Genomic DNA, 14616 nt, shown 5'->3' on the forward strand with positions numbered 1-14616 from the left:
TTTTCTTTGTTATTATTATTATTATTTTTTTTAGTTTTTATTTCTCAATATTTTGATTTTTGTTACTTTTAAGAAGTTTTTTTTTATTTATTTATTTACTTGTTATTGTTTTTTATACTTGTTTTTTTTTTTCCAAACTGATTTCATTATTTGTTAATTTGATCATTGATTTTAAAGTGTCAAAAATATGCCTTAAAAAACAATTTGACGCTTTTCAAAATCTAGATGAAAATTACCAAAATTTAAAAATAATTATTCACACCTAATACATTAAAAAATTTAAAGTCTAAAAAATAAGCTCTCTCAAAAAGGGGTTGATGCATCATCAACATTTTTCAAAATCAACATGAAAATCATTAACATTTAAAAAAAAAATGTTCATAAGAAAATTCAAGGGGTTGATGTCTCATCAACACTTTTCAAAATCAACATGAAAATCATTAACATTTAAAAAAAAAATCTCATAAGAAAATTTGAAGTGTCTAAAATACGCTTCAAATAAAAAAGGGTGTATTCTGAATCAACATTTTTCAAAACCGAATGATTTTTTTGCTACCTCAAAAAAGGGGTAATCGTATTAGTTCCTGTTTCAAAGTTTACATTGTTTTGTTCTTTCCTCCCTCTCCCCTCCTCTATGTTTTCCTTCCTCTTTCTCCCACTCTCTCCCACCTCCCCCTCTCTCCTCTATACTGGCGAAATTGACATTAAATTGAATTTATTAAATGTTAAATGTTAAACCTTTGTGCTTGACATCTACCCCATACTGGGCTATAGAGAGCCTCTCAATGCAATCAATACTTTTCCTATTCTTGAGCAAGTGTCTCAACAACCTAATGATTTTGAATTTCAAATTCAATGAATGCCCCCACTTGAAGTGTTTTACAACAACAATATTAGAAATTGTTTAGGTAGCCTCTTCTTTGACCTTTGATGATGATTTTGAATAATTAGCCAATATTCTAGAGCCTATGCCAATGCAAATATCCAGAAGGCTACCAAAGTTAAAGAATTCATTGAGCAAAAGGATGAGAAGATAGTCTTGCTCGAACAAGATTGTTGAGTATCCAGGGCACAATTAATGACCAAATTGTTGAAATTAAAAGTACGTCAGAAGTAGACATATAGCAGAAAGAGGCTCAAGTCACCCACTTGTGATAGAGAAGAGAAGCCAGTGAAATTCAATTATGAGCCGCTCAATAATAATCAAACACTTCATCATGAACAAGTACAGTTTTGTAATCATTTGGAAAAATTGCAGACTATGGAAAAACAATTTGATGTTTTAATCAATGAGTTTGATTACATGAAAATTGGATTTGAAGATTCAAGGAAAAAACTTAAAGAATTGTCGCAATGGTAGTGGGATCTAGACATGAATTCCTCTAGCCTACCCATTATTAGCAACTTTAAAAAATATGTTGTACTACAATCATGGAAAGCTCAGTGGCACATTCTCAAACCAATGATAAAAGATGAAAAAAGATATTGAAGCTCACTTACCCTATTGATTATACAATCACTTAAACACACTAAAATGTCGATCGTCTATACAAATGATCCTCTTCCTTAAGTTGACAAATTAAGACTTGAAGTATAGGAGAATAGAGAGGAGTTCAAGAATAGAATTGAACAATTGACATTTTTCAACTTTGATAAAATTTGGGAGTTCCTTATTGAACCCTTCAGTGAGTATTAGAGCACTAGGGCCCTGAACGAAATTAATAATATACATGCTAATAAATTATAATTAGAAATATTATTTTATTTAATATATGCCATCACCCTAGATGCGGGTGAATAGGGAGGCGATCAACGTGATGGGACAGGGGTGGTGGGAGGCGGCTCGACACCTGCCCACCCTATACGTGAAGTGTAATGTCAATCGGGGGAGGGCAGCCTGGCATGCAGGCCATTACATTCTCCCGTTAAGTGCTACAGGATCCGCTGTTATGGCTTCGACTCTCGCATGCTGTGACCTGCAAGCGATGGCGGCCTCCATCAATGAGGCAGTTATGGTGTGGGTTAATCGAGAAAGGGCAGACAATTATAAGGAGGGGCAGGGTAATGCTAGCGTGATGCAGCTAGGTGAGGTGTTAAGCTGGGTCCTCTCTGTTAATTCTGAGCCTGAAGTGGAGAAGCAATGTCTGGTTTTTGCTAATTCTGTCTGGGGCACTGGCCGGAGTTCGGGCTCTGGGAGGTGGCCTCTGATTTCGGGTCTCGGGTGCATTGGTCCTGTTTCGCGTAAAGAATTTGAAAGGGGGGGGGGGGGGGGACATTGAAGGAAACTGCCTCTCCGCTCCTGTTCGTTCCTATTCCATCTCTGTTGGCTCTGAGGTTTTTAGTTTCAAGGTTGGCGGCATTCCTTCTGTTATGTTATCCGGCTCTGGAAGGAGGCCTCTGTATTTTTCTTCCCTTAGCTCGAACCTCCGGTACATTGGCCCTGTTTTGTGCGTGGTCCTAGAAAGGGGCGGGTGGAAGACAGGGGAGAACAAGCCATCCTGTCTCGTTCGGTCCTCTCCCACCTCTGTTGTCTTTCAAGGTTTCAGTGTGGTGTTTGGTGAATATCCGTCTGAGGCCCCTCCTATTATGGCCCGTCTTCGATAGAGAATGGGTTGCCGTCGAGGCCAACCCAGCCGTGCCCCCAATGACCCCACTTCGGACTCGTTGGCCACCAGCGAGCTGTTCACTGGGCGTTATCCGAGCACCCGTAGTGGGCGAGGAAGGCGCTGCGTCTTCAATCTGTCTCCAGGGCCACCTTCGTCAATTGGGTCAGCCATTTTTACTTTCAATAGTTCGCTTCATCAGCCACGGGTCACTGCACACATCTCTGTGGTGTTTTACGAAACCACACAATTGGAAGGCACTGATAGTCATACGGGAGGTTCGGGAGCTGCTGATGGTCCTCCCCTTGCGTTCCAACTTGGCATTGGTATGATGCCATAGCCTGCACGAGCGGAACCAGGGAGAGGTATTCAGGACACAGAGATGCAGCCTGCTGATCCCAGTCCCTTTGCTCAGTTCAACGCTCCTTTTGAGGATGAACCAGAATTTGGTTGGTGCCGAATTGTGGAGGAACGGCCTGATGAGTAGCATGCTTTTGCTAGAGGTGATCCTCCTTCTTTTTGATCAAGTTTTGGCTATCCTCGGCTGCTTCTTAGTCATCTGGGATATGGGTTTCTTCCGGCTACTGACGAACAGGTCTCCTGGTTTTGTTTGGGATGTTTGGGACTCCATAGGTGGTTTTAGAACATGGTCATGTGTTTCTTCTCCTCTGGAAGGAGGCTTAAGTTGGTTTTTTGGAATGATGGCTCTCTTTAGAGCAATGTAATGTACTAACTTCGGTCACCCTGTAAATACCTTCTCTCTTTCTTAATAGAATTAAATTTACTTAGAAATATATATATATATATATATATATATATATGCCATCAAATTTTTTTGTTAAACAACAATGATTTTTCCTTCCATTTTCGAATATATATATGCCTTTAATTTCCTCAGATTTTAGAATTTTCTAAATAAATTTCAAAATATTTAATTAAGCTATTGAAACAAAATCCATTTAATTTATGCGTAAAAAAATGATTTTTCTTTCCATTTTCAAATATATATATGCTTTTAATTTCCTCAAATTTTAGAATCTTACGAGTAAATTTCAAAATATTTAATTAAACTATTGAAAAACAATCCATATAATTTATGCGAAAAAAATGATTTTACTTTCCATTTTTTTTTTTCTAAGTAAAGTCTACGTCTATATTAAGGTAAGAAAATATTTACAATGATTACATCATCCGAGGGGGCCGTAGCCAGCCCTCTAACAGAAACAACTAAAACAGACTATCTTTCCAGTGAGACCCAGTTACAAGACTTTGTCCATTTGAGTTTCTTGGACAGCAGACATACAAAAAACAGACCCTGTAAAGTCCATGGACGCTAACCTTTGACACTATACTGACTAGAGACAAACCGCCATGAGGAGGCATAGAAGTAGGACTGAGAACGACCAAATTGAGAACCAACAAAGACATAGAAGACTTTAAGCAAAAACCTGGAGAAGAGCAACCAAGGAGACTCAGGAAGGGTGGCTGGGCGCCTCCGGTGGCTTCCTCTGCTCCGGACTAGGCGAATCGAGCCAGATGACCAGCTCCTCGTCACACTGAAGCTGCCCATCCGAACCTGGGTGAATTGAGTCGTGGTCTTCTCCTCTATCCTGAGCACCATTACCCGGAGGCGGAATTTCCTGCACAGACGTGGCATGAGCCGAGTTCTCCTGGACCTGGACCTGCAGAGGTTGATCAGCCGGCGCGACGGCAGCCAGGGGACGGGGCACACGATAAACCCTCCCATTCATGTCCCCCAATAAAATGTCGCTGCTCTGAAAGCTTGCAGAGGCCGGGGAAGATAATGAGTGATCTTCAGGAGCCGCCTCTGAGAGATAAACCGAAAAATTGACTATTACATCTGAGCGAAGGAGCCTTCCAGGGATTCTGAAGCGGATTGTCTGGTAAGAATCCGTCAGAATCAGAAATTCCTCCTCAGAGCTGGAGGACGAGGGGGGCATGGCATTCATGGGAGCGACAGGATGCGGCTCCTCCCCTTCGTTTGCAATGCGAATGCCAGATCTACCGCCTCGTCGAGGCACACCTCTGCTGCGCATCATAGCTCCTAACGCAAGGGCTATGAATCTCTGCTCCACCACCCTGAGACGACCCTCCGGTGAAATTTCTTGCCAAATGCCAACCTCGAATGGCTTGTTCTGGTCCTGGCGTGACTGGGCCTGCCCACTAAATAGCATGTTCGCAACCTTCAGCGCCGGCAGAGGACAGGGATCCCTCATCCTTGCGCACTCCAGGTTCTGAGCAGGCTCGTTCGGCTTGAAAGCGCCGTCCTCCCAGTTCTGCAACGTATTAATGTCGATTGTCATGGGAATTGAATAAATTCCTATCTCCCTTGCCTTGAGTCGCATGCCCATCCTGTCAAGCGCGTCCCAGGTGTTGAGACAAGTGCCTGCATTAATGGCACGTTGTATCACCCGCATCCGGGTATTTTACTTTCCATTTTCAAATATATATATGCTTTTAATTTCCTCAGATTTTAGAATCTTACAAGCAATTTTCTAAATATTAAATTAAACTATTGAAACAAAATCCATATAATTTATATGTTAAAAAAAAGCATTGACATACTAGCAAGTGGCTAAATTACACTGAATGTGAAACTTGGCTAAATTACATTGTGAATGTGAAACCCATTAATATGGACGCAGTTTCAAAACTGAATTATTTACTTTAATGAAGATGTCAATTGATTTATACGTACAACTCATATCGTGTTTGTACTGAAAAGTCGGTGAGAGTGGCATTAGTGTAAATTCATACGTACTATGATCTAAAGTCACACCAAATTCTCGTGTTTGTACTGAAAAGTCGGTGAGAGTGGCATTAGTGTAAATTCATACGTACTACGATCTAAAGTCACACCAAATTCTGTGCGGCAATTACGGTCTATCGGGCCCTGGGCATATAGGATTGGAATTTCAAATTTGTTTGGTCTTTGAAGTTAAAAATTTACTATGGTAATTGTTTTTTATGCAGATGTTTTAAATGTTTTTTATGCAGATGTTTTAAATGTTTTAATGGTGTCGAATTTATTTTTATTATTAAAATATTGTATTTATAATAAAAAGTTAAATTTTTTTATCCGAATTCTAACTATTTTGGTTGTCAAGAGAATTCTATTGTATGAGTGAATTTTTTTCCCGAAATAACATTTTATATTTAAAATTTGTAAAGTAACACAAAAACATTATGTTTAATAATGAAACCTAATAAATAAAATAAGTATATTTTAATAACTGCAGATGAAAATTTTAAATTAATAGGTTAGAAGAGAGTTGTCATGCAAATCTAAAAGAGAACATGATAAGCTATTCTTGCATATTACAATTTATCATAATGAAAAATAATAATTTTCTTTTCCTAAAAAAATATTGTTTTATCAAATTACATATTTACACTTAATTATTTTATATTTAGAAATTTTAAAGTTGGATGCAATAACATTAAAAAATTAGGTTTCATAATGAAGCATAGAAAGCCAAGAATATAGTATGTAAAGTAAGGTAAGTGAAGAAACAAGGAGGTGATAAATATAGTTTAATGTTTGCACATGAAAATTTTAAATCAATATGATGGTAGAGAGTTGTCATGCAAATATAAGAGGATACATGAGATAATACAATTTATTTTAATGCAAAATAATAATAAAAATTCCGACTAAAATATTGTTTTATTCGGAACTAAAAAATTAAAATTACATATTTATATTTAATTATTAAAATTTGTAATATAATTACAAATAAATATAGTTTAATAATTACAAATGAAAAATTGAAATCAATATGATAAAAGAGAGTTATCATGCAAATATAAGAGGGAACATGAGATAATACAATTTCCCTTATTAAGGGTAAACTAGAAATTCTGATTGTCCCGGATCATAGCTTCACCCATGACAACTGTAACCTAGTTTTAAATGGATTCTGGAAGCATCCATTTCCTAATATTTAACCAATATAGGAAGCATCGAAGCATCTGTCGTAATGCAGACATTTCAGTCCGCTGGTGGAATTGTAAAATATGTCATCTTGACTAATCTCTATAAACAAACATATACATCGAATCTAACATTAATGTCAAGCAGAAACATCTGTCATGATGTAGATATTTCTGTCCACCAGTAGCCTTACCGTCCATTATTGTCCGTCCATAGTAACCTATCTACTTCGAAAAGTACAAAATCGATAGTCTTTTGGAATAGGCATTGTGACCGTGAAAATTGGCATCTATTTTTTTTCCCAAAAAAATTGACAATTGTAGTAGTGTTTGATAATGCTGGGGAAATGAATTTTGTATTATAAAAAATATTTAAAATTAATTTTTTTTTAAGTTTGGTAGAATTTTTTGTAAGTTTGGCGAGGAGGTAGTGCCACTAATACAAAGGTTGAGGCCATGGTTTTATGGGATTTTTTTATGATTCATACATTTACTGCATATTTTTTTTATTTATATTTACGGAGATTCAAAAGTTATTATCCAGCATATAATCAGATTTTAAACATCTCAAATCCATCAGATTTGTAAACATCTCAAATCCATTATTATTTGGATCTCTGAAAAGGATCGATCTTTGATGGAAGCAACTCAGCAACTCCATTATCAGGCATGTTGACAGGGTACAGAATATAGATGCATATGAACTATCCAAGCGGGACTTAAATAGCAATACTGGAAAAATACATTTAGAAATTATCCTAGACAGAAAGTCATTGATATTGAAGACTTTCCCTTTCCCCGGCTACCTTTTCTCCACTCTCTCCTTTTTTTTTATATTTTTTTTGTAATACTACTTGCTACTAATGGTTTTTTTTTGCTTTTAATCATCTAGGGAGATGAATGCTGCTAATCTACACTTTATAGATAACTTGATGGTATAGATTACCTTATGATGGCATCTACTTTACTTTTTTGTTTTCTGATTTGGCATGCATCTTTGTCATGCAAGCATGTCATATCTGGTTATGTATATGGACTATGGACCGTTAATTTTTCTTTATATATTTTTGTAAGTGCCAACTCTTGGCCGGGATACAGTTTGGCATCATAGGAGATTTCTCTTATATTGTGAAACATTTGAAGACATCTGTTATCTTCAATATCTATAGAAATTATGTTTTTTGGTTCTGAAAAAAAAACCCTTTTTTCAGAATTGTATTAAATTTTATTTGGTTATATTTTAACATTATCTTCATGGTAAATGTCTGGAATAACAATTATATTAGCTTTATGTTATTAAATTACAGTTTGGTTAGTGCAAATTTCAAAAATATTTTGGAATTTGAAAATGAAAGATCAATTATATAACTTTTTCTGGAAACTGATAATCCAGAGACATCAATTGTATAACCTCTCTTGAAAATCACATTGTGAGATATTCAGATTTCAAGAATATTTGAGATTATGACAATCTAGAGAAATCCATTGTATAATCTCTTTGAAAATCAGATTTTAAAATATTCTATAAATCTATCCACATAAACTCAGCACTTAGATTGATAAACTTCAGGCGTTTCGTTTCTCACTGGTTGTTTTACTCTGTGCTATTCAGCACTTAGATCGATAAACTTTAGGCGTTTCTCCCTGGTTGTTTTACTCTCTGCCATTCAGCACTTAGTGATAAACTTTAGGCGTTTCTCACTGGTTGTTTTACTCTCTGCCATTCAGCGGAAAAGGCGGAAAAGACGAGTTATTGGGTAAGGTCGTGGAACGCGTGTTGGATATACGTGAGAAAAGACGATTGAAATATGTTCTCAAAAAAGAATCTGGGACGACAGGGTGGGACATCCTTCATCCTAGGGAGCAACCACAAAGTCAGGTGGCAATGCATGGCTGCAAGCCAAAGTTTGTGGGGATTTTGGGTCCAGGCGGAATAGGAAAGACAAAGTTGGCCAAGGAATTCTTGAAAGAAAAAGAATCAGAGTACAGTGGATCGTGCCTCATATATGATGTAAAAGAAAATTCTCCTACTTCATTACTGAGGAAACTTCTCAAGGATCTGACTCCATCGGAGGAGCAAATAGATACTGTTGAGCAAGGTATACATACACTTAAAAAGCATATCTTATCTTCCAAAAGTCGAAAATATCTTATCGTTTTAGATGATATAGATAATGCTGTTCAAATGAATGCCCTTTTGCCAATCTGGGATGTCCTTAGTTCCAATAGCTTCATTTTGGTTACCTCTCGTTACAAAGATGTACTCATAAGAGCAGGGATCAAGGAGGAGTTAATCTATAATCTAAGGTTATGTCCAAAAACGAACTTAATATTAGCAGGTAATTGGTTGGAAGAGCTACCTACTTGTCTCAATCAGGTTAATACTTTGAAGGAATTGTGGCTCCGTGATTCTCCTAATTTGAAATGTTTGTCCACAAATTCTTTTCAACTGCCAGCTCGATCTGATTCTTTTCCACGGCCAATTCGATCTGGTTCCTATCAATTGTTGAATCGGTTGACAGAGTTGACCATAATGGACTGTGGGATAATGTCCTTATTACAAGATCTGGAGAAGATGAACAATCTCGAAGTTTTAAGAGTATGCAATTGTCCGTTGGAGGAACTGTCATTCAGAGTGGCCATCAATATGATATCACAAAGAAACGCTAGATTGCTTGGCGCGGCCGGTAGATCGGAGGCATCCTGTGGTCAATGCGTCTGTCCCAACCTTCAACATCTCTGGATCTACTCTTGTAGAGATTTGGTGAAGGTTGGATCAATGCCAAAAACTCTGAAATCGGTGGACTTGAGTTATTGCAATACATTGAGGGAAATAGAAGGGCTCCCCGATCTGGCCAGGCTTGAACAGCTGGACATAAGTGGGTGTGAAGAAGTAGAGGAGCTGCCAAGTCTTCAGGCGTTGAAATCTTTGAAGAGCTTGAAGGCTTCTAAATGTTACAAGCTCAAGAGAATAAATGGGCTGGCTTCCCTCAGCAAGCTTCGAAGACTGTATGTTCCCGGTTGCCATGAGATACGAGAGCTGCCAGGTGTTGAACGTTGTACCTCTTTGAAGGCGCTTGATGCTCGTGATTGTCCCAAACTCCAATGGACTGATGGAGTGCTCGACCAACTGCGGCGGCGTTTGAAAACCGGCCTTGTCGGTTGTTTTGATAACTATCATTAATGTTCATTAGATTGGGGAAATCGCTCATCCATGTATCGAAGTCATGATGTGTACACTTTTGCTTTAGATGTGTATTTCTTTTAATACTGCCTTCTGAAGTGTATATATGTATATTAATTTCATTTCCAATAATAAGTGCAATATTGCAGTGGTGATGTTTCCATTCATAATTTTGTTTGGATTGAGTTATTTGATGTTATTTGTAAATTTTATATTTGTTTGGAAAAAAAAATCTGAAAATTATACATATGTTATTGATTCACAAGCAGTTCATATGGGAAATATTTAAGTAAATATAAAATTTTTGGAAATTTTCCAAAATAACAAGTCCGCAATAAACAATTGTTTTTTATATAATTTTAAATGATCAAATAAATGAGAGATATATTATGTGATTATAGAGAAATGAAGTTGGATAACTATATATATCTATTAATAGAAATGGCTACAATATTAATATTACAACATTATTGTAATTACCTAGATATGATTCAACTTGCATAAATTATGTAATATGATCATGTGTACAATCAACATCTTTACTATATTTGAAATAAGTTAGACAAATATGAGGTTTTTGTCATACCATCACATACATCTTCACACATATATCAACCTCTCAACTTCCTAACTTTTCACACATATATCAAGCTCTCAACTTCCTAACCCTATTGAGTAGAGTTTTGTTGCTAAATTTCACTGTAGACTTAAATCCCCTTTATAAAGAATTCAAAATTATCACTAATTTATGTACATAAAGTAATAATGCATTATAATTACAATTATAGAATATCTTCACATCCAAAAACCTTATTTTTTTTGGATGTAAATGAAAGTAATTACAATGTACATAAAGTAATAATTTATTACAGTTATAGAACATCTTCACATCCAAAAACCTTTTTTTTATGTAAATGAAAGTAATTACAATTTATATGGTATGCAAATAAATGAAATAAAATATACAAAGCATTAGAAATGACAGAAATTACAATCTATATGGTATGCAAATAAATGAAATAAAATATACAAAGCATTTGAAATGACAGTTTTAAGGGTGAAAGTAACAAATTTATTAACCATTAACTTAGATCCATCTAAACTCAGATCTATCAAGGGCAAAGAGTGATGAGATCTCTCGAGGTGCAAACCTCTTTTTTAGTGCAAAATTTATGGAAAGGTTTGTACCTCGATAAATTTGGTCTTTCTCAGTGCTTGATAAATCTAGGCTTAATGTGGATCTAAGCTAGTTTCAGTCATGTGAGATCACAAAAAATATGTGGAACATCTAATTCTTCTAATCATTTTAAATATGTTAAATATGTCTAAAGTTAATCTAGTCATTTTAATTTTAAATTTTCCTAATAACCTCAGTTTTTTGGGATGATAGAGGTTGTAAATAGCTTGAGCAATGAATATTGACGAAATAAAAATTTTGAATACGAAGTGATAATGTAACAGTGTTGAATGGTAGAAAATGTGAATAATAAGAATGTAGTCAATTATGACTAGTCTTTATTGTGATCAATCTCAAAATATTTTCTTCTGCTATTCTTATTATCACACTTGTTAATTTTTCTATATTTTCATATCGATCATATGAAAAGTGAAGTTGAAATTGTAGACCATTCAAATCTTTAACTCACACTATTGTAGTAAATATCATACCTTTTCTCTCTTGCTTTCTAATATTAATAGTAGCTTTCTCCAAAGTCAATCATTGTGACATATAGAGTGTTAAACCTTGAGTAAATTTCAATGGTAGTTGTTTTATATTACCTCATTTGAATGAAAATTGACTAACAATGTTGAATGATGGAAAATGGGAATAATAAGAATGTAGTCAACTACAAATAGTTTATAGTTCCAAGAAGCAAACATTTCAATTAAGTGAAAAAATTATTCGAGATGAAAATTCAAGTATTTTATTTATGGTTGAATTATTGTAACATAGAAATCAATGCACGTCATCAATAATTTTTTTGTGCTTACACTGAAATCAATGCACAATGTTAATCTAGTTACCTTGAAATTAATGTATACACCATACATCTAGGTACATCAAATCAGAAATCGACATCTACACTGAAATCAATGCATCTAATCCAAACAATCAAATAGGATGAGAAATCAACATCTATATTGAAATCAATGCATCTAATGAAAGCGATCAAATAGGATTAGAATTCAATACACTAAAATCAATGCATATATTGCTAGCAACCAAATAGGATGAGGAATCAACGTTTATATTGAAATCAATGCATCTAATGCAAGCAATCAAATAGGATTAGAAATTAACATTTTTACTAAACTTAATGCATCTAGTGCAAGCAATCAAATGGAATTAGAAATCAAAATCTACATTGAAATCAATGCATCTAGTGCAAGAAATCAAATATAGTTAGAAATCAACATCTACACAGAAATCAACACATCTAGTGCAAGAAATAAAATAGGTTTAGAAATCAGCATCTATATTGAATTCAATGCATCTAGTGCAAGCAATCTTCTTCCCTTTCTCTTCTCCCTTCATCTATATCTATATCTCCCTCCATCTCTCCTTCTTTGTCTCTCTATCTTATCCCCCCAAACACACATGCTCTCTCTCTTCATATCTATCTATCTATCTCTCCCTCCCTCTGTCTCTCTATCTTTATCTTCTTCCCTCTTTCCACCTTCCATCTATATCTCTATCTCCCTCGGGCTATCCTTATATGTCTCTCTATATCACCTTGTAAACATACATATTGTCTCTTCATATCTATTTATATCTTCCTCCCTCTCCATGTCTCCCTCCCTCTCTATTTCCCTTGTCTCTCTTTGTCTCCCTTTCTATCTCTCTTCCATCCTACTCTCCTTTATCCCTCTCTCTGCATCTCTTTTGTCACTCCCTCTCTCTCCCTCCACATTTCTCTCTCTATGTCTTTATTCTTACCTCCCTCTCTCCCCTCCTCTAACTCCATCTTTCTCTCTCCATGCCTCTCTCCTTATCTCTCTCAAGTCCTTTATGTCTTCCTTCATCTCTTTCTCTCTCTCTCTCCCTATCCCAATCTCTCTCCCTTCCTCTTCCAACTCTGTCACTATCTCCCTCCCTCTCTCATTCTCTATCCTTCTCTGAATCTCTCCTTCTTTATCTTTCTGTCTCACCGCCAAACATGCACACTCTCTCTCCATCTCTCCCTTGTCACTCCCTCTCTATCCACCTTTCTCTCTTGATGTCTTTCTTCTTCCCACCCTATCTTTTCCTCCAACTCCATCTCTCTCTCCCTCTATTTTTTCTCCGCTCTCTCTCCCCCTTTCTCTCCTACCTCTCTCTTCCCCCATCATTCTCTCTCTCTCTCTCTCTCTCTCCAACCATGTCACTATCTGCCTCATCTTCTCCTTATCTCTCTCCCCCCTCCATCTTTGTGTCTCCCTCTCTCTCTCTCTCTCTCTTACACTTCTATCACCCTCTTTGTCCTCTCTTCTCTCTTTCTTCACTTCAACCTCACTTTAACTCCATCTCTCCCTTGTCACTCCCTCTATGTCTCCACCTCTATCACTCAAAGTCTGTATTCTTCCCTCCCATATATATTTGGAGCTAACATATATCCTAATATATTAATATATATTATAATATAACAAATTTTATATTATATTAATCCAAAATTATTAAATTTAATAATATTAATATTAATATAAAATTTCTTAATCCTAATAATAATAATAATAATAATAATAAAATTTTAATATTAATATTAGATTTAATGATGTATAATAACATAACATTAAACTAATATTTTCAAATATTACAATTTTTATTACAACTTTGACGTGCAAATATTTTATGCCTTTAAAAGTTTTAATATATCCATAAGAGATGGTTTTTCTTTTTAAAGATTCATCTTATAAAAAACTAATTAAATGAAATATTAAAATATTTTGGTTTTTATTACATTAACCTTTTTCCTTTGATTTAAGAAACGATTTTAAATTTAGTAAAGAGTAAAGATGTTTAAAATTTTACATAATTTTTAATTTTAAAGTGGTAACTTTTTTGGAAGGAAAATTTATGGTCCATTCAAATTCAAGGTATATGATAAGGTATATTTTGACCACATACATACATACTTACACATTTCCCTCATACTAGGTTGTAGAATTGTAGCAATAATGTTGCAACTCGTGGGCTTCCTACTTTACTTTTATCAACCTGATAGTTCGTAACAAACTTGGAAGCGAGGGTGCTGTATGCACAAGTACCAGTTCTTACTATAGACTGTCACTTGGTCAACTGGCGCAAGATCACTAGGAGCTCAAGCCAACTTCTATGGATTCTAGAAGAAGCTCTATATGTGATGAAAGAAAGGAAAGCTTACTCTACAGATGCTACTCTACTTGTAGAAAGGAGAAGAAGACTGAAATGCAAGGTAAACCTAGCAAATCCTAATTAACCAACTAATCCTACTTTTGCAGAAAGAGAGATACAAACCATGAAATGAATGCCATTACTTAATCTAGGAATTAAACAACATCTACTCAAGCTATTTCTAGAAGGAAATGAGGAAAAAACATCTTTTTGGATTTTTATGTATTTTTAGGTGAAATTGTCGTGCATGTAATTTATTTGTTTGTGAATGTGGCAGTAATTAGGTGGCGATGGAGGGAGACCTGGGAGTTTGAAAAGGTGTAGGAAGGTGTAGATGGGTCTTAGGAGGTCCTAGGTGGCCTTCTGGAGGTTTTTCTTACAATCAGACTTCAAAAAGACACCTACAGGAAAATCTACAGGAGACTATAGGGGATCTACAAGAGGTCTACAAGAGGATGCCGTGAGCAGTTTTGGAGGTTTTTAAGGTGGGAAAGCAGGTGGAAAGGGTAGCTAAAGGCTAGGGT

At 35.6% G+C, this 14616-nt stretch overlaps 1 protein-coding gene across 1 annotated transcript; it reads left to right on the top strand.

Annotated features, from left to right (window-relative positions):
* Nucleotides 1-7938: 7938 nt before the first annotated feature.
* On the top strand, nt 7939-9887 carry LOC149216268 (uncharacterized). Its single transcript, XM_089391172.1, has one exon. It carries the CDS (start codon nt 8443-8445, stop codon nt 9739-9741), a length of 1299 nt encoding a protein of 432 aa, XP_089247298.1. The 5' UTR covers nt 7939-8442; the 3' UTR covers nt 9742-9887.
* Nucleotides 9888-14616: the final 4729 nt, after the last annotated feature.

Source organism: Pinus tabuliformis, chromosome 1_1 (genome assembly GCF_031772625.1).
Source record: "Pinus tabuliformis cultivar Carrire ecotype Pingquan chromosome 1_1, CPIR1, whole genome shotgun sequence".
Lineage (NCBI taxonomy): Eukaryota > Viridiplantae > Streptophyta > Pinopsida > Pinales > Pinaceae > Pinus > Pinus tabuliformis.

Bases quoted from the DNA above. Each gene is read 5' to 3' on its own strand.
- LOC149216268 (XM_089391172.1), top strand. From the start codon at position 8,443: ATGCATGGCTGCAAGCCAAAGTTTGTGGGGATTTTGGGTCCAGGCGGA.